Source organism: Manis javanica, chromosome 17 (assembly GCF_040802235.1).
Source record: "Manis javanica isolate MJ-LG chromosome 17, MJ_LKY, whole genome shotgun sequence".
Lineage (NCBI taxonomy): Eukaryota > Metazoa > Chordata > Mammalia > Pholidota > Manidae > Manis > Manis javanica.
In genome coordinates, this window is record NC_133172.1 from 5218106 (window position 1) to 5237125 (window position 19020).

The 19020-nt window shown below is 56.3% G+C and overlaps 4 protein-coding genes and 1 long non-coding RNA gene across 5 annotated transcripts; all 5 read left to right on the plus strand.

Moving 5' to 3' along the window:
• Positions 1-1070: 1070 nt before the first annotated feature.
• LOC118973817 (uncharacterized) lies at positions 1071-2055 on the plus strand. Its single transcript, XR_005063327.2, has 2 exons — positions 1071-1213; positions 1298-2055. It is a non-coding gene; the product is annotated as an uncharacterized lncRNA (long non-coding RNA).
• A 990-nt stretch (positions 2056-3045) lies between these two features.
• On the plus strand, positions 3046-5637 carry C17H19orf84 (chromosome 17 C19orf84 homolog). The gene is made up of 2 exons (XM_017680743.3): positions 3046-4146; positions 4733-5637. Exons 1-2 carry the CDS (start codon positions 4112-4114, stop codon positions 5256-5258), a joined length of 561 nt encoding a protein of 186 aa, XP_017536232.3. The 5' UTR covers positions 3046-4111; the 3' UTR covers positions 5259-5637.
• A 405-nt stretch (positions 5638-6042) lies between these two features.
• Positions 6043-10852, plus strand: LIM2 (lens intrinsic membrane protein 2). The gene is made up of 5 exons (XM_037025671.2): positions 6043-6166; positions 6840-7020; positions 8964-9113; positions 10185-10319; positions 10515-10852. The coding sequence occupies exons 2-5, from the start codon at positions 6846-6848 to the stop codon at positions 10574-10576; spliced, it is 522 nt and encodes a 173-aa protein (XP_036881566.1). The 5' UTR covers positions 6043-6166; positions 6840-6845; the 3' UTR covers positions 10577-10852.
• Positions 10853-14594: 3742 nt separating this feature from the next.
• NKG7 (natural killer cell granule protein 7) lies at positions 14595-15785 on the plus strand. Its single transcript, XM_017642145.3, has 4 exons — positions 14595-14983; positions 15087-15233; positions 15316-15450; positions 15529-15785. The coding sequence occupies exons 1-4, from the start codon at positions 14827-14829 to the stop codon at positions 15585-15587; spliced, it is 498 nt and encodes a 165-aa protein (XP_017497634.1). The 5' UTR covers positions 14595-14826; the 3' UTR covers positions 15588-15785.
• A 1519-nt stretch (positions 15786-17304) lies between these two features.
• On the plus strand, positions 17305-18818 carry CLDND2 (claudin domain containing 2; the record flags this gene model as incomplete). The annotated part of the gene is given in 5 exon segments (XM_073225868.1): positions 17305-17473; positions 17712-17791; positions 17922-18102; positions 18356-18377; positions 18379-18818. Coding segments are annotated over 5 exon segments (654 nt in total), but the record flags the coding sequence as incomplete, so codon positions are not given.
• Positions 18819-19020: the final 202 nt, after the last annotated feature.

The following is a 19020-nucleotide window of genomic DNA, read 5'->3' on the forward strand; positions in this document are numbered from 1 at the left end:
GGAGCGGACAGGACATAAGTAACAGGAAGTGTGGAAATCCTGATCATGCGCGCTGGGGACCACCCCTGAGAGTCTGCAGGATTCCTGGGCTCCACCGAAGGGACTGGAGTCTAGAAATAAGGGGTGGTTAGGAAGGAGGCGTAACTCCTGAATCAGGGTCTAAAGGTGACCCTGAGCCTGGAAGGGGCTGGAAGGGAGCAGTGAGATGAGCGCCTCTAGAGGTCGGGGGGTTCTCCAAGGGAGAGAGCAAGGATGCCCTAGACCTGGGGGATGGGGGAGGATTACGGGTCGGGTGGCAGCGAGAGAGGAGTCCTCCAGGCCAGGAGGTCCTGACGCCCACCCTGCACTTGGAAGGGCTCTCAAGTTGGAGAGGTTGAAGGAGTGGGTAAGGCTCAAGGAACCACAGGGACACCAGAGTATCCGACGGTCTCCTGGATGGGGTCGGAAGCGGGGTCCGAGGCAGGTGGGGCGCAGTGAGGGAAGTGGCTGGTCCTACGGCGGGATGGGGCGACGGCGCTCCCTGGTGGGCCAAGGAGACCCCTGCACGGGATTCCCCCTCAGTCCGGGGTTCCCTCTCCCCTCCAAGTTTCTCTTGGCATCTCCAGACCTGGGCTGGGTCTTCCCCGACTCGGAGGTTGCCACCTTGCCCGAGTGCAGCGACTACCACCAAGAGAAGCGGCATTATCAGGCACAGTTCAACTGTCAGTTACAGCGAAGGCAGACAAGAACAGCCAATCAGAAGGCGAGAGTAAGGCTCGAGCTCAGAAACGTAGCCAATCAAAGAGTGAGTGTGCTTGCCCGCGGATCAACGGCCGCAGGGAGGGGCTTCGGAAGAAAGCTAGCTCACCCGCCAATCAGAGCCGAAGACGTCTCGCGCAGCACAGCGAACAGCTGTGGGCGGGCTAAACCAATTGCCGACAGACATCCCCCGCGAATCGGAAGCTTCGCTTCCCCAGACGCAGAAGTTGATTGGTCACGTTTCAGAAGTCGCCTGTCAATTTCGGTGGGTAAACAGTAGTTCCGAGACACAAAATTCCGCCTCCCTCCGCCCTTGAAAGAGCCAGGTATTTGGCAAGTGGTTGTCGGACACTGATAGAAGAAGTAGGAGAAACAGTAACAGAACAAAGCCAGAAGCAATCCCGTTGCGCTGGAATTGAGCATTAGGCTCTGTCTCGCGAAGAAACGGAGACTCAAAAAGCTTAAGCAGCTTGCTGTAGGTCACAGCGCTTGTAAGTAGCGGGTGGGCACTCGAACCCTCATTTCCGCGCCCCATCTCGTCGTAAACTTGTCTTTTCAGGGTGCGACGCAACCGGATGGATGAGATCGGATGCTAATCATAGTCCCCAGGAAGGGAAAGCTCCACGCGTTCCTCCCGATGCAAATCATTCGATTACAGCTACCGGGCCTTTGCTCACGCCGTTTCCCCCACATCAAATACCCACTCACCCTAGACCAAGCCAAAGACCACCTCCAGAAAACCTCCCCGACTTCACCCTCCACCCATTTGCCCCCCAGGCAGCGTTTTTCCCGCTTGGGGCTCTCACTGTGTCCCCTTGTGTCCCCGCTCTGATCATCCTGTATCATTCCTGTTCAAGTGTCCATTTCTGTTTCTGTCCCCCACCCTTCAAGACTGACAGCCCTTTGAGGGACGGTGCGTCGTCCCGCAGAGGGCCTGGATTCGAGAGATCTCAGAAAGGGAAAGCTCCTATCTGGGAATTCTCATTCTTAAAGTGGGATGATGTGAACTTCTGTAGAAAATTCATATTCAGAGTAGCTGCTAAGGCTGAAAACTTTGTATAATCCTGGGTTCCCTGTTCCCAATCCTAGCAGGCCTGCATCAGGTCCTGATGGTTCTTCCTCCAACACACGCCGTAAACCCCCATCCACATGTTCTCATCCCCACTACCCCACCCTCTTGGAAGATAGCAGCCTCCTCCCTGGGCTTTCTGCTTCCACTCTCGGTTTTCACTGCAATCCATTCTCCATACTGCAGATACAGTGCTCACCTTATATTTTTTTCTTTGCTTAAAACAACAATAAACACTTATTATCTGAGAGTTTCTGTAGTTCATGAATTTGGGAGTGGCTTAATTGTATAGTTTTGGCTCAGGGTCTCGTGATCCTGTACAAGATGTGGGCTGGGGCTGCAGCACTTACTGAAGGCTTGACTGAGGCTGAGAACCCGCCTCCAGGATGGCTCACTCAGAGGTTGGCAAGCGGGTGCTTGTTGTTGGGAGCCTTAGTTACTTTCCACGTGAACTCGCCATAGGACCTCTTCATGACATGGTAGGTGGCAATTTTTTCATTTCCTTCTGGACTTTCCCCTTTGTTTCCTTCAACTCATGTGCCACTTTTTCAACCAGGACCATAACGATCTTCTGTGCATTAGGATTCAGCTGAAACACTCCACATTTCTGTGTTGACCAGGAACTATGCAAAGGTGTGCGTTACCATGGGCGCGGCCACCTGCCGCCGTCGGACATGGTGCTTTTCTTAAAAATCAAGTGATGTCACATCTCTGCTTACAAGTATTCAAAGTCATCTCAATGTTCTAAAACTAAAAAACAGCGACAAAAAAATCCAAAGTCTTCACTGACCTACAAGGTACTATGCAATCTGGCTGCAACTACCTGGGTCTCCATGAAAAGCACAGACTCAGGAGCCAGGCTGCCACAGTTCGAATCCCAGCTGTTCACTCACTAGCTCCCTGATCTTGAGTAACTTACTTAGCCTCTCCTATCAGCTGTGAAATGAGGATTAAGTAAGTTAGAATTATTAATTAAAATAGACCTCTGTTGTATCAAATAACTGACTAGTATTTCTCAAAACCATCAAGAGTGGGAAAAGCAGAGAGCCTGAGAAGCTGCCACAGACCAGAGGTGACTTATGGAGATGTGCTGGCTGAGAGGTATCCTGCATTGGGTTCTGGAACAAGAAAAAGAAGACATTTGTGTAAAAAGTAGCAAAATCCAAAGATAATCTGGAGTTTCCTTAATGGTCACGTTGGCTTCTTAGTTGATAAATGTCCCTAGACCATGTAAGAAGATTAGGGAAAGTTAGGTACAAAGTTTATGGGACTTTCTGTAAATATAAAAGTATCCCAAAACTAAAAATAATATTTTAAAAAACAGACCTCTCTCCCTCCTCCTAGCTAATTCCTTCCCAGTCCCTCCAACACTGCTTGTTCCGTGCAGAGACCTTTGCATCTGCTTTTCCCTCTGCCAGGAAGACACACCTCGCTGTCTTCTGGCATCTTCCCACGGCAGTCTTCCCTACCCATCTCATGTAAAATAATTCCCTGCCCCTTGTTCACATCTTCTCAGAACTTGGAAATGTACTGTTTGTGTCTTGTTTGTGTATGGCAGCATGTGAGTTTTGTAAGAGAAGGGGCTGCATGGATTTTGTCCCGGGCTATACCCTCAGTGCCCAGCCTGGGGCCTGGCATACAGTAGGCACTGAATATATAGTTCTTAAACGAATGGATGGGAGATGACTTTGGTTCTCAATAAAATACCGCCATGGCTACCAGCAATGGTAAGTACCTCTTTTGCTGAGCGTACGTGCAGCCCAGATTCTGTTTAACTCCTTGACACAGGTGATATCTTCTACACCTCACAGGAACCTGGAAGGGGATATTCACTCTATTTCTCAGATGGAGAAGCAAGCATGGAGACTAGAAGGACTTAAGGTCACAAAACAAGTCAGACGCAGAGCCCAGGGTGGAATCCAGCGCCTAAGACTTCTACTTTCCTCTGCTCTGGGGAGTGTCCAGATGTCCAGATTTCCCTGTCTAAATGTCCCTTTAGTCCTAAAGAACACCATCAGGCTCCCCAAGGACAAAGGCCAGGGACACCGATGGAGAGGGAGGAGGGGGCTGGGGTCCTGAACTCCCAGGTCTGGGGAGGAGGGGCCTGTGCCCTAGGAAACGTGGGCCGAGGCATTAGACCCCCTACGCCGGCCCAGCGCTCTTTCCTGCGCCCCCGCGCGTCCCGCTCGCCCCGCAGGCCACGCTCCGCTCCTGACCAAGCCCCGCCCACTTTCTACACCGTCGGCTTGGGACCCAGAGAAATAGAGGCGAAGGTGCTAGAAGAGACTAGAGACCTCTGCGGAGATGGAGCAGCAAAAGAAAGAGACTGGGCCCCAAGGGTGAGAGACGCAAGGCCCCCTGGAGGGGCCCGAGGCCCAGAGAGGGGAGGGGACCCCGAGAGAGTGTCAGAAAGCATCGCCACATCGTGGAGGATCTTGCTGACAGAGTTGCGTCAGATACTTAGAAATCGGGTCAGAGCTAGAAACAGGTACTCATGGGACACAGAAATTTCCAGAATCAACCAGGAGAATCGAAAGTATTTTATTGAGGATGTATTATTTCTCCATAGGGTTGGAGAAATAAGTATAAACCAGACTCAGACCTCTAATACACACCTTTGGTACCACCAAAATTTTTCATACCATCTTTTGGTATGAAAAATTAAGGTTCAGAATGGGAGTGATTGGCCCGAGACGCACGGTGATGAGGCAGCCTGGAGTCAGGGCTGCCTTCTGTGGGGAGAGGAGGAGAAGCAGAGGGCAGGGGGTGGCGGCGAGGGGGATAAGCAGCCGGGGATGAGGAGAGGCAGGAATGAGGATGGAGAGAAGTGACCCCCGAGCCGTGCAGAAGCAGCCGGACTGCAATGGGAAGGAGGCGGAGATGGTGAGGCCTTCCGACCTCTGACCTGTCCTCTTGTCATTTTAGAAACAACCCGTCCCTGCCACCACCTGGGACAGAGCCGTGTCCCCCTGCACCTTTCTCAGCGCTGCCGCCTTTTCCCCTGGGCACCCCAGATCCCGCCCACCTGGGGCTTCCGGAAAGCGTGGCCTCTATCACGGTTCCCATCCGTCTGGACGCCCTCTCCTACCTCCTGCACAGCGCCCTGATGGGGGCCTACAGCTTTCAGCAGTCCATGCCCTCCTGCCCCTGCACCTCCCAGGCATGCGGCACCCAGCCAGGCATGGCCAAGAGACCATCCAGGGGACGCGGGGGCTGGGATGTCCCACGCCGGCCAGGCCGAGGCCAGGGCCAGTGGCGATGGGGACCCGGGAGGGCTGAGCAGCCAGAGAGGGGATGGGTGGGGGGCTCTGGGGCTGGCCCCAAGACCCCACCAACGACGCCGCCGTCGACTCCAGCACTGCATGCCCAGGATGGGAAAAAGGAACCCAGAGGTCAAGAGCCACCCCGGGATGTGCCACCTGCTGGGGAGGACTGGGAGGCAGAGTACTAGGGCCCAGGGTGACCGCAGCACTTCAAGAGATACCCCAAGAACCATCCTGCGCCCACCCCTCTTCCCCCAAACCAGGGCCTCAGAACAAGCCCCGCACCTCATACCCCAGCCCAAACCCATTCCCAACACCATCCCAGTCCCAAAGACAGCAACAGCCCAGCCCCGCCTCCAGCCCCACTCCTAACCCCAGAGCCATGGCCACCTGCCTCTGCAACCCCAGTCCCGTCCCCACTCCTGATGCCGGATTCCCAGTCTTCATCCTTGGCCTGCCCCCCACCCCACCCTCTTTCCCAGCTTCCTCATTCCCCTCTGCCTGCCTCGGGCCAACCCAATCCTCACCCTTACCTTCCTCCCAGACACACCCCCACCTTCAGCCCCAACCCCACCTCATCCTCAGCCTCCTTCCTGTCCCAGCCCCGGCTGTGGCCCCACCACCCAGAGCCTCACTGGACCAGCATATCCAGACACCCGCAGCCTGCCAGCTTGCGTCCTGCCCTTGGGGATGGGGAGGCCTGGCTGAGCAATAAATGGATGACTGTCACTTTGTGTGTGCTTGTCCCTGTGACTCTGCATGTGTGCAAACGCAGCTCAGGCTCACGGTGGGCGCTGTGAGCAGGGCCTGTGAGGGGTGCAGGCATTGTCGGGAGGCTCGCAGACCAGACGGGGGCTGGTGGGGCCGGCGGCAGCGCGCAGGGAACGCTTGGATCTCTGCTCAGCGAATTCCATTTGGGGCCTCTGCTACCACTGCATTTCTGCCTGCTGGAAGCTGCTGGGCCGCAGAGCCATTGTGCGGGGAGGCTTAAGGGATTTGGAGGACCCGAGGAGCAGAGACCAGCGACCTGGCTCTGCTCAGTCTGCATAGAGGGACCGAGGCAGACGGAGGGCGCAGGACAGGCTCTGCCACTCAGGTAGGACCAGCATCAGTCGCCCCCCTCCCCACGACCTTGGGATCCAGCCCTCCAGCTCCTTCTTCCAGGGACCTCGTGGGGCCCCAGCTCCATTCCCCTCTCACGTAGGACCCAAGGGTCCAGGCCCCAAGGCCTCTGCTTCCCCAACGACTTGGTCTCCCTCTTCCTGGCTTAGGATCTGAAGTCCAGGCCCCCAGCTTCCTTCTCCCCTAGGACCCAGGAATGCATAGCCCCAGGCCCTCCTCTCTCATCCTAGGAGTCCAGACCCCTAGTTCCTCTTCCTCTATGACCAGGGAGTCTGGGCCCCCAGCCCCTGCCTTTCCCAGGACCCAGGAATCCAGGCCCCCAGCCTCTTCCTCTGCCAGGACCCAGGAGTCCAGGCCCCAGCCCCTTCCTCTGCCAGGACCCAGGAGTCCAGGCTCCCAGCCCCTTCCTTTCTCAGGACCCAGGAGTCCAGGCCCCAAGCCCCTTCCTTTCCCAGGACCCAGGAGTCCAGGCTCCCAGCCCCTTCCTTTCCCAGGCCCCAGGAGTCCAGGCCCCCAGCCCCTTCCTCTGCCAGGACCCAGGAGTCCAGGCCCCAGCCCCTTCCTTTCCCAGGACCCAGGAGTCCAGGTCCCAGCCCCTTCCTCTGCCTGGATCCAGCTCCTGACCCCATCTCTTCCCTTCCCCACAGATCGCCATGTACAGCTTCCTGGGTGGTGGCCTCTTCTGTGCCTGGGTGGGGACCATCCTCCTGGTAGTGGCCACAGCGACAGACCACTGGATGCAATACCGGCTGTCGGGGACCTTCGCCCACCAGGGCCTCTGGCGGTATTGCCTGGGCAGCAAGTGCTACCTGCAGACAGAGAGCATTGGTGAGGCTCCGAGGCGGGGTCTGGGCTGTGCCTGGGGTCAGAGCCCCCCACAGGGCAGTACTTCACAGACCAAAGGCACCTGTTTTGCAGATGTGTCTCAGAGAGGGAAGGGGACCACCAAAAGTCACTCTGTGGAAGGAGCAGATTTGAGATTTCAGTATTTTTTTCTAGTACAATTGCAAGACATACTGACTTAGAGGTTGAATAGAGAGGTGATGTCTCTCAGCACCAAACAGATGTTAGTTATAGCAGCTGGGGCTGAGATTGTCAAAGTAGCAGTTTCTAGAATATCTACTACATATTAAGAGCTATGCTAGGTACCCAGGGATATAGAAGCAGCACAAACTCTAAATTTCACAAATACTGCCTGAGGTATTTTTTAATACAAAGTGTCAGGCCGTGTAATATACATGTATATATATGTATAGATTACAATATATGTTGTAAAAATGGGGATAAAAATAATGCAGCATAGGACTCTTGCAACCTATATTGTAATATATATGTGTGTATAATATATTAAATATGTCATAAATCTCTCTGTATCTCTCTGTGTATACATACATATGGAGAGATACATAGAGATATATAATATATTACATAATGTATATTCTACAGTATGCGTTATGTAATATATTATTAAATTAATAATAAATGATACATTACAGATTGTATATGTACCCAATCATAGCAGCAGGAATGGTAACCAGGGTAACAACAACTGGCGTTTATTGCGTGCCTTACGTGGATTAGCTCCCTTCAGCCTCCCAACAGCAGTCAGAGGGTGGCTCCAGGTGCCTGTGACTCAGAACATGAAGTTCCACCTCAAAGAGTCAAACATTCCTTTGAAGGGGGTCTGGGAAGAGAAGCCAACTCTCATGGGAGATGCCACCTGCCCCAACTCACTGGGCCTATCCTGAGACAGAGGCTGCAGGATACCCCTTTACAGAAAGGGTAAACAAAGGCAGGCAGAAGTGGAAAGGGGCTCTGGGCCACTAGCTGCAGGGCCCAGTCCGCCTGACTCCGCACATCCCTTTCATTTCCGGCCACGTCATGCATCACGCTTCTACCACTTCTGCTTCAGGCTGGACACCCCCAAGGGACAGTTCTGAGTCCCCTTTGCATCTTGTTTTTGCTGAGGATGGAGAAGAGAGGGGTGTGTGAACAAAGTTTGCAAGTTCTTATGACATCCAAACCTCAGTCCTCAGGGGCACCCTGCACCCTCTTAGGCATCTGTCCAAACAGCTGGCTTGAGCTCAGCAGTTGCAATTCGCTCACCAAAATGAGAAATTAGAGCAGGAATCCTGACTTGCTTCCCAAGGACAAACCCAGCTGTGGACTGCATAGTGTTTTTAAAGTTCTTGCCAGTATCAAAAAGTTTGATTTGATGTAAAAACCTGGACTTGCAGCTCCTTGCAGCAAAATCCAGTTTTGCTCATCCCTCTGCCCACCAGGTCCATGGGTGTGAGCGGCAGCTGTCCCCTTCAAACAGGGTGCAGCGGTCAGGGTCCTTTCAGGAGCCAGAAACCACACAGTTAGTGGGGAATCAGCATTCTTTCATTCATTCGTTCATCCAGCAAGCATTTTTTCAGGCCTGTGTGCAAACCAAACCTATGCTGGGCCTTTGGTGATGTGGCACCAGGCCAGGCCTGTCCTCAGGAAGCAATCAGGCTGCAGGGGGAGACAGAGTCACAACCCAGAGCAGGGGCTGGGGATGATGCCTGAGGTGGGAAGGGCTGTTTCCTAGAGGAGGAGAATTGGAAGCTGGGCTTTGGAGGATAAATAGGAGTTTGCCAGGTGCAAAGGGAGGGGTTTGCCAAGAGGTGAAGGAGGAGCTGTGTCAGGAATTTGGAGGGAGGCAAGGCTATCCTGCCCCCAGAGGTGGAAGCATTCACCACTGAGGGCAGGGGAGGCCCGGGAGTGACCGCGGGGTGCCACCACAGCCTACTGGAACGCCACCCGGGCCTTCATGATCCTGTCCTCCTTGTGCGCCACCTCGGGCATCATTGTGGGCATCCTGGCCTTCGCTCAGCAGCCCACCTTCTCCAGACTCTCCCGGCCCTTCTCTGCGGGAATCATGTTTTTCACCTCCAGTGAGTGGACTCCCAATCCTTTCCCCACTCCCACCCCAATTCCCTGTCCAGCTCCAACCCCAACCCATCCCTACCCTAACACCAACCCCAAGACCACGTCTAATTCCAGCCTATTCTGACAGCAGGGTGTGCGGCCATTCAACTCATATCAGCAGTCAGAGTTGGCTCAGAACCCCCCACACCCATGTAGGGGCACGGCTTCCAGCAAGACTGCCCCTAGTTCCCTTGCTCGTGGGGTCCTGGGACCACCTGCACTTTTGACCCACTGACTACAGACTCAGGGGTTCCCAGGACCCACTCAGATTGAAAAATGAGCTAGAACAACTCATGGACCTTAGGCCAGCAGGACATTTACAATTATTATAATTGTATATTATATACAATTTCTATAAAAGACACAACCCAGCATGAGCCAGATGGGGAGGTGCATAGGGTGAGCCTGAGATGGTCCTGAGTGCAGAGCTTCTGCACCCCTTCCCGGTGGCATGTCCCCCGCCCAGCACAGCCCTGTGCTCACTGACCAGGAAGCTCTAGCGCGTTTCCACAGCCAAAGCTTCTATCGGGGTTCCATCACAAGGCATGACTGAGCGCATCATTGGCCGCATGCTAGAACTCCATCTCCAGCCCCCATCCCTCCTGCACCCCAGAGGCTGGGCTCAGTGCCCCAGTTCGTCCCTTCCCTCCCTTCCCACGGTTGGTCTTGCTGGGGACCAGCCCCCATCCCAGTCATTGCAGCTCATCAGTATAAATTCAGGTGTGACCGAAAAGGTTCTAGAAGAAAAAGCCTCGCCTCTTACTCAGAAAATTCCAAGAATTTATCTCCGTCTGGGAACCAGAGACAAAGACCAGTCCAGTCAAATTCTTTATTGCACAGTGCAACCCTGCCCACGCCCACCCCTACCTCCTGCCCACGCCCACCTCCACCCCCTACTCAATCATTTCTCCCTGAACTCCACCCCACCTCACCCCTCCCCTCCCCCATCTCACTCCTGCAACCATCTCCAAGCCCACCCCCATCCTGTCCCCACCCCCACCCCCACCCCCACTCCCACCCCCTGCTTCTCTCCCCAGCCTTTTTCGTCCTGTTGGCCTTGGCCATTTACACCGGAGTCACCGTCAGCTTCCTGGGCCGCCGCTTCGGGGACTGGCGCTTTTCCTGGTCCTACATCCTGGGCTGGGTGGCCCTGCTTATGACCTTCTTTGCAGGTACGGGGAGGGGGGGCTTGGGGGCGGGAAGGTCAGTGTCTGTGCTGGAGTGGCCTCAGAGGGCATCCGCCCCAGGCCTCCAGCCCGGGGCCAGGAGCCAGGCTCCAGGCCTGGTGGACCCCAGGGGTGGGCGTCTCGGGGTGGGGACGGGGACTGGGGCTTGGGGTCTCAGTTGCGATCTTTTTCCTGGAACAGGCATTTTCTACATGTGTGCCTACCGGATGCACGAGTGTCGGCGCTTGTCTGCTCCCCGCTGAGCCCAAATGTGCAGCAGCTGCATCTGGAAGTTAAAATGGGGCCACAAAGAGGAGGGGAGGGTCTGGGAGCCTGAAATCCTGCTTCCTGGGGGGTGGGAGGGGGCTCAGTCCTGGACTCTCCGTGGGGACCCCTCACTCCTGTGTCCCGAAGGGAAGGAGGAAGACAGGCTGGTGGGAAGCCACTGAGGAGACCCAAGGCCCATGCACAGGGTGTTAGAGAAATGCTGTCTCCACTAGAGCAACGGTGTGGAGTCTAATAAACCTGACGTGAAAGTACTGACTGTGTCCCTGGAGGGCTGGGGCCCAGCGCGTCCCAGTGCTAGGGGTGGGGTGGCCCTGTGTGCCCACAGCCCAACCCTCTCAGTTTCTGTAGGGATGGGACAGAGCTAAGTCCCAGTCCCCACCCAGGGGCTGACCACCGTTCAGCTCCTGGGAAACGAATGTGTGGGTGCTGTTCTGATATTTGTTTTTTTTCTCGACACCACCAAGTAATGAACACAACTGTGACACCATCCCCTGGAGGTGGCATCATATCCCACAGGTGAAGGGCTCAGTCCTATAGGACTGTCCCACCCGCCTCAGACACCAACCACAAGCCCAGCTTCTCACCTGAGCTATAGATGGTTTCATGACCCCCACCCCAGGTCTGACTACTTTGCTAGAGCAACTCGCAGAGCTCAGAGGCGTTTTACTTACCAGATCCCTGGTTTATTATACCAGGGCATAGCTCAGGAACAGCTGGACCAGGGACGGGGAGAGGGCACGGGCCTCCAGGCCCTCTGAGTTGGCCACTTGACGAGTCTCCATCAGTTCACCACCACCCTGAAAGCTCTCCAAACTGTCATCTGGGTGTTTATGGAGGCTTCATTATAATTGATGAAGTTATTGGCCATTGGAAATTGAATCCACCTCCAGCCCCTCTTTCTTCCCCAGAGGCCAGGGGAATGGGTTGAAAATTCCAGCCCGCTGCTCACCCAGTGGGCTTCCCCGACAACAAGCCCCCACCTTCAGGTGCTGTCCGAGAGCCACCTCATTAACATAACAAATACACCTTTGCTTCCGTCATTACTTAGGAAATTCCAAGAGTTTTAGGACCCCTGCCTGCCAGGAACCTGATCAAAGGTCAAATATATATTTATTATAAATCCCAGTTTTGTGGTAAGGTAGTAGAATAAATGAACAGGTCTGAGAAAACACCACCTCCCTGAACACTCACCCCACCTCCAGTGGGGGCTGGGCCCCACCAGCTAGAAACTCCAGGACTTTGACCAGCACCTTCTTCCTGCGCTTGCCTTTTGACCACAACTCGTGATCTTGACCTTCTCTTCATTCACTAAGTCAATAAACATGCCAACTGCCATGAGGTTTTCTGATGCCAGCTTAAGATAATACTGTTCAGCAAGGCAGAGTCTAACAATAAGAATATTTACTATAGCTTATGCTAATAACTGTTATTTTAATAGAGGCTTACTCATCAGAAGTAATGCATATTGGGGCAGCCTCAAATAACATAACGTCGTATTTATAGCAGCTTCCTCTAATGTGACAGTTGAGGCCTATTTAAGTAGAAATATTTACTGAGGCTTATTCTTCTACGATGGTAATCATCTTCCAGAGTCCTTCTTTAGCAATAATAATGAAATTGTACTCACAGCTTCAGACTCATGTCTCCAATGACTTAACATTTCCACCTGCCAGGAAGGAATCTCTAAACTCACATAGCTAACAATGAGTTCCTGCTCCACACCTGCTCCTCCCACTGTCTCCCCATCTTACTGAACGATAGCACCATTTTTATTCAGCTGCTCAGCCAAAAATGTTAGGATTATCCTTGGCTGCTTTCTTTGGTTCCATCCCACATCTGATTCATCAGCGAGTTGTGCCGGCTCTTGCCTTTCGAATGTGTCCAGAATTTGATTCCCTCTTGCTCTCCCACAGTCACCACCCTGGTCCCAGCCAACATCGTGTCCCCTGACCAGCTCTGTCTCTGCCCATATACCTCCCTGCCCCCTGCAGTCCTTCCTCTGCACTGGGGGTGGTTCAGATCACTCCACCCTAAGCCCTCTGCTCCAGGCCCCCCAGTGGCTCCCATCTCAGACAGAAAGCATAAGTCTATCAAGGTTGAACAAGGTGCCATGTGTTCAGGATCCCACTAACTCTCTGATTTATTCCTCCCTCCCTCACTTGAGTTCAGGGGTCCCCAAGGCCACCTCGGGTTCAGTGTTTGCTGGAAGGACTCAAAAAACTCAGGAAGCTGGTGTACTCGTGGCTACAGCCTATTACAGGGAAATTTTTTTATACAGATTAAGATCAGCAAAGAGAAGGAGCTCAGGGACCCAGGAAAGACCAGAAGCAGCATCCACTGCCCTTCCCCCAGCCACAGTGTGTGACCATATGCACAGAGTATTGCTGGCCAGGGAAGCTCACCTAAGCCTGGTGTCGAGGTGTTTTATGGTGCAGGGTCCAGGTTGGTTGCGCAGGCATGGAGAAATCACGTGGCTGACCTAAGCCGTTCACTCTCTAGCCCCCCAGGGGTCGTGCTGATACCACATGGCCCCCACCACAAACCATGCTGATGCTCTAAACTGTTTTGCATGGCTCAAGGCCCCCAGACAAAGGAGACACTCTTGTCAGGCAAGGCATGCCGAGGACTTTGAGGTTTGGTCCCAAGAGTCAGGTGACGTCAACCCATCTATGGTGGGGGTTGATGCTCCGCTTCTCATCCACCCTGCTCCGGCCCCATGGGCCCCTGGGCTGGTCCGGGCATGAGCTCACCTCCGCCTGGACCTCGCTTCCCAAGTAGGTCTTTGCTTCAGAGTGACCTTTTCAGTGAGATGTCCCTGGACTCCTATGTAAAATCACAACACACTCCCTCTCTCCCTGCTCTGTTGTTACCTCTCCATGGCATGTTTCACAAACGTTATTACCCATTTTTCTTCAATAGCACGTTGTCTGTCTCCCCATCTGGAATGTGGGTGCCCCTGAGGCAGAAATGTGTGCATGTTTTTGCTCACTTCTAGATCTTCAGTGCTTATAAAACAGCATCTGGCGCATGATAAGAACTCAAAATATTTTTAAAAAAATAAAATATATTTATTCAGGCCGATTGATGATGGTACTTATCGACTTCCTTAGGAGATTGTGTACTGGGGTGTCTTCTGATAGTTATTGAGATTCAGGTCCTCTTCCTGACAGAGGCCCTCTTCTGGCCATTCCCAGACTCACAGAGGTCAGGTGTGCCAGGGCCGTCTACCTGGGCTGCAGCGCCTTCACTTGGTACCTGCTCACAGGTGAGACATTGCCCAGGACCTGATGCTGGTGTGGGAGGAGGTGGCTCATGCCTGGAGGGCTGGGGGCTTCTGTGCCGCCATCCTGTGCCCACCCTGGGCACCCTGTTCCTGGGGAGGAAGCTCGCCGCACTGGAGGCCCCGCTCAAAGCAGAACTGTCTGTGTCCTGGTCTCATCTCGGAGCAGGCTACATCCACTTGACACAGAGGAGGATGTGGGCATGACTCCCCCGCCACAAACTCTCAGAACTGTGACTCTTCACTGTTTGCCTGCTCCGGGCATAGGGTCCAAGCAGGGATCCAGGAGTCTGAGCCTCCCACTCGCCCCTTCCTCCCTCAGGCCCTGGCGCCCAGGCCTCCAGCGCCTTCCTTTGGTGGGGGCCTCAGAGTTGGGCCCCCTGCTCCCAGAGAGGAAGGCTGCAGAAGCCACAAGAAAGCATGACGCATCCCCCAACTGTCCCCTCTGGCCACATCCCCTCCCCCCTTGAGTTCACACCCTGGCCTCATTCATCACCTCCTACTTCTGGGCACCCCTTACCTCTTCCAGGAAGCCCCTCCTGATGTTGAGGGCTCCAACACTGAGACGAACAGAATCAAAGCAGAGAGGCAAGTCCCAAACCACCGCCCAACCCCCTGACGATGTGGCCCACGCCCCACACCCACCCGCTGCCAGGGGGGCCCAACCTACGGAAGGGGACGGTGCTATTGGTGCGACCAGGAAGCAGGATGTGTGACAATAGGCGGCTACTGGAAACGGGGTGAAACCAAGACAGTCTGGTGGCAGGAGCACCGCCCCCTGACCGCTGCGGCCCCCTGGCCGCTGCTGTTGCTGGCTGGCTTCCCTTGCTTGAGCGCAGAGGACCCAGGAGTCAGGGTGCGCAGGCTCCCTCTCTCTGAGACACTCAGGGTCTGGATCACCTACCTCTTCATCCCTCAGGACCCAGACACCCAGCTGTCACCTCCATGGAGCCCTATCGGTCCCTGGCCCTGGTCTCTGGCTCCCTGGGCCTGGCGTCCATCCTGGTTGCTCTGAGCACAGATTACTGGTTCATGGCGGTGGGCCCCAAGTTTTCATCTCATTCGGGCCTCTGGCCATCAGGTCACCAGGACTCAGTAGCAGGTGAGGGGTGGCGGTCTCTCTGGGCAGGGCTGGGCGGGGGTGGGGGCAGGGGTTCAGATAGATGGCCAGAGGGGATGGACACCGAGGTCTCATCTCGGAGCAGGCTACATCCACTTGACACAGAGCTTCAGCATCCTGGCCGCCCTGTGGGGCCTGGTGTCCGTGGCCTTCCTGGTGCTGTCCTGTATCCCCTCGCTGTCCTCCCCGGGTCGCGGTCCCCTCGTCTCTGCCTTCACAGCCTTTGCTGCAGGTAAGGACTCCGGGTTGCACTTGGGCATCAGGGACTAGTGCGTTCCTGCAGAGGATCTGAGCAACTCTTTCCTCGTCCCCAGCCCTCTCTGCAATGGTGGCCATGGCGGTCTACACCAGTGAGAGGTGGAACCAGCCTCCAAAAGCCCAGATCCAGTCCTTCTTCTCCTGGTCCTTCTACCTGGGCTGGGGTTCAGCTCTCCTCCTGCTCTGCACAGGTGACAGACGGGGGGGTGCAACTGGGGCTCTGAGGGAGCAGGGTGGGGGCAAATGCTAAGCTCTCTCTGCCACCACAGGTGGCCTGAGTCTGGGCGCTCACTATGGTGCCCCCCGGCCTGGCTATGACACCTTGTGAGCCGAAGTGACAACAGCCGATGGAGCACTATTCTCTGGAGGTATCATCAGGAGCCACGGGAACACCCAGCGTTTCCCCCAGCCTTCCCCCCAGCCTTCCCCCCAGCCTTCCCCCCAGCCTTCCCCCCAGCCTTCCTGCCCAGCCCTTCTGCAAACCCTCCATTTGCTTCTCCATCCATTCAACAAAAATTGGCCAGGATCTGGTTATTCCGAGATTAATTCAGCCATGACTTAACCTATGCAACGGGACATCAGCCCCATTGCAAGCGACACTGGGCACCCAGGGAGGAGTCAGAGACCCCAGTGCCCCCAGGGTGCTGATGCCCCGAGCGGGGACCCATGTGGGGTCAGACCTGGGCTCTGCCAGGCTGCCAGCATGGTGGGGGAGGCTGTTCATACAGGCCAGATGGCAGGGAGGGCATGGGAGAAAGACTGGCTGGTGGGGTAGTGGTGAGCTCCCTGGGGGGTGTTTGGGGACTTCTCGAAGGTCTGTGGAAGGTGACTCTGTGGCAAGCACCCCCAGTGCTCCTGGGAATGAGAAAAAAGCTTTGGGGTGGGCCCCCCTCTGGGGCATTCAGGGAGGCCAGAGGGAGAGGGCAGCTTGGCAATGCAATCAGTGGGACATGAGTCAGGATAAGACCTGACTGGGGCCAGGGCATGTTATGGGAAATATGGAAAGAGCCAGAAAGATTCAAGGGGCAGCACGAACCAGGATCAGGAGTCAAGGGCTTTCTGGGCTGAGGGGCAAGAAGGGGCAGGAAGATTGCCCTGGGGTCTAGCCTCATCAGCTGGACAGGGAAGGGGGATCATCCGGTTTGCTGGGAAATCCTGAGCTCAGGTGGGATGTAGCTGAGGGTCAGGGGTCCGGGAGGCATTCAGGTGCAGGTGGGGACTCTGGTCTTGGGAGAGAAACCCGGCTGGAGATGGAGTTTTGGTTGCTATCAGAGCGTCAGTGGCCCGTGGGCGCTGTGGGGGGAGGAAGCTCACTTGGTAAGGGGCAGGGTGGAGCTTCTCCCGGATGGAGCAGGTGCTTGCATGGGGATCTGGGGGATAAACTCGGGGCCAGGGACCGGGAGAGCTTATAGGGTCAAGGGGAGAGAACTTCCTAGAAGGACATGGTCTACCATGTTGTGGCCCTCAGGCTGCCCCGAGCCTGCCCTACCATCTGACTCTGAGCTGTCCCTTTGCTGGAAGAGCTACCTCTATGTGTGTGTGTGTATGGGTGGTCATCTCTTTAAATGCCTGCTGGGTGAGGGGTTCTAGAACTCCTGCTGCCTCACAGAGACCCAGTTTCCCTTCCCCCACTCCTCTGGACTCTTGTCTAAGAAGCTGGGAGCTGAGGGTGAGTCACATGGGTGGTTGTGTGCGTGGGGATGGGAGAGAGCACTAGACAGGCCACTGGGGGATGGAGGTCTCTGGAAGACAGTGACGGTGGGGGGCTGCCTGAGCAGTGACTCATGGGGGAAAGTCTTGGTGTCCCCCGTAGGAGCACAGAGTGTAGGGAGGTCCTGGGGAGGGGCTGAAGCACTGGGGGATCTGAGGAGGGGATCTCTAGGTCCCCAGAAGTATGGGCCCCAGGCAGGGGTGCTGGGGCAGCAGTATTTAATATGGAGGGGCATGGGGAGGGATCTCAGGGACCTGAAGGAGCCGGAGGGGCCTGGGGGAAGGAAGGCGTGTTGGCCAATCCTGCCCCTGTGGCCTGGCAGCAGCCTCCTTGACATGGGGCAAAGCGGAGCCTTCAGAGCAGGGGCACCTTGCTGGGCTTCTTGACCAACATCCTCACGGATCTCTCCACTGCCACCAACTACTGGATCCGCTACACGGGGGGCCACAGGGGCCTGTGGCAGGAGTGCAATGGCGGCATCTGCTCCAACATCCCCTGCCAGTGTGAGCCCTGCCGCCCAGAGGGACGGGCAGCCCCCGGCACCGACCACGGTCCCCTTCGCCTCGCCCCTTCCCCTCCAGTCTCAGATGGGTCACTGAGGCCACCAAAACCCCCATTTTGGAACGTGCGTAACTTCCAAGTCCCCCCACAAGCCGCGGACTATGCTTCAGCCCCATGCCGGCGGTGGGCGTGGTGCCCGAGGCGGCGCGGGCGCGGCCTGACGCGGCCCTCCGTCCCCAGCCAGGCTGGCGGTGACCGGCGCGAGCATGGTGCCGGCAGCGGGCTTTAGCGTCGTGGGCTTGGTGATGGCGCTGAGGATTCTGTACCACGAGCGCTATCTTCTATCTACAGAGGCCCAGGGGTCGCGGTGAGGCGGTGGGAAGGGAGCCGAGGTTGGGGGGCGGGGGGACTGGGGACACCGGAGGGGCGGGGCCTGGAGGAGGGGCGGGGCCCTGTGGGCGGGGCGGGGCGGGGCGGGGCGGGGCAGCAGGCTCCCTCCAACCCCGTGGGCCAGGCCTCCTGCTGCTGATCGCCCTAACTGCCTACACCGTGAAGAACGCGTGTAAAAACGACGTCTTCTCCTGGCCCTACCTTTTGGGGTGTCTGGCTTTACCCTTCTCTGTTCTCGCGGGTAACCTGGACAGCGGGAAGAGTGTTGGAGGAAACTGCCCAGAGGGCCCCCTCGCCCCGCCCCGCCCCGCCCGGCCCCAGCCACCTTCCAGGAAACCCACTGTGATCTCTTACGGGCTCCCCAAGCACTCCACTCCTGACTCCTGCAGATTCGGCCGAGACGCCCTTGGAGCCGCAGCCCCAGTCCCCAGGCCCTCCGGGTCATCTACCCCGTGACCCACCTCCTCCACCCGCCCTCCGCTCTCCTCCGCCAGGCTTCTGCTTTCTGCTGGCGGACGATCTTGCAGAGCACGGATGCCATCAGCGGATTTCCCGTGTGCTTGGGACCGCAGCCGGCCTGGGGCAAAATAAAGGAACGGCTTCTACCCCCGCGGCTCCGCGTGCCTTTCTGGGGGAGGTGTGAATACGGGAGCAGGAACACGAAGAGGACACGGGGGTCCATCGAGGCACAGGGAGGACATAAGGACGTGAACCTATAAGGAACGTGGCAACGTGGGGAACAGGGACCGTGGAGAAGCGAACGTGGACTGGACCAGGGACATGGATTTGGAAGGGAACGGAACACGGATATTGGGATCGGGAGGGGCCCTGGGCCACGAGAGGAGCGGATGTAGGGATATGGACAGAGAATGGAGCTCAGGGAACGTGGAGGCAGGGGTCGGTCACAGAGGGACGAGGAACGCGGCTTGAAATAGGGGAGACGCGGACACTGGGGTATTCGGCGTGGGGGCACTGGGTGGGCGTGAACGTGGGAACAGCGATCTGGAGAGGCGAGGAAGAGCGGAGGGCCTGGAGAGGGGGCAAATGCGTCGGGGAGTTTAGGGGCGCTTCCCTTGCCCATACGACCTTTCCCCTACTTCCCCGCCACACCCCCTTCACAAAGCCCTGCTCCTTCCCCTTCGGTCCCGCCTGTCTCCCC

Coding starts and splice junctions, on each gene's coding strand:
- C17H19orf84 (XM_017680743.3), top strand. CDS start 4,112: ATGGAGCAGCAAAAGAAAGAGACTGGGCCCCAAGG. Junction 4,147..4,732: donor AAAGAGACTGGGCCCCAAGG/GTGAGAGACGCA, acceptor TTGTCATTTTAG/AAACAACCCGTCCCTGCCAC.
- LIM2 (XM_037025671.2), top strand. CDS start 6,846: ATGTACAGCTTCCTGGGTGGTGGCCTCTTCTGTGCCTGGGTGGGGACC. Junction 9,114..10,184: donor AATCATGTTTTTCACCTCCA/GTGAGTGGACTC, acceptor TTCTCTCCCCAG/CCTTTTTCGTCCTGTTGGCC. Junction 10,320..10,514: donor GCTTATGACCTTCTTTGCAG/GTACGGGGAGGG, acceptor TTCCTGGAACAG/GCATTTTCTACATGTGTGCC.
- NKG7 (XM_017642145.3), top strand. CDS start 14,827: ATGGAGCCCTATCGGTCCCTGGCCCTGGTCTCTGGCTCCCTGGGCCTG. Junction 14,984..15,086: donor TCACCAGGACTCAGTAGCAG/GTGAGGGGTGGC, acceptor ATCTCGGAGCAG/GCTACATCCACTTGACACAG. Junction 15,234..15,315: donor CTTCACAGCCTTTGCTGCAG/GTAAGGACTCCG, acceptor CCTCGTCCCCAG/CCCTCTCTGCAATGGTGGCC.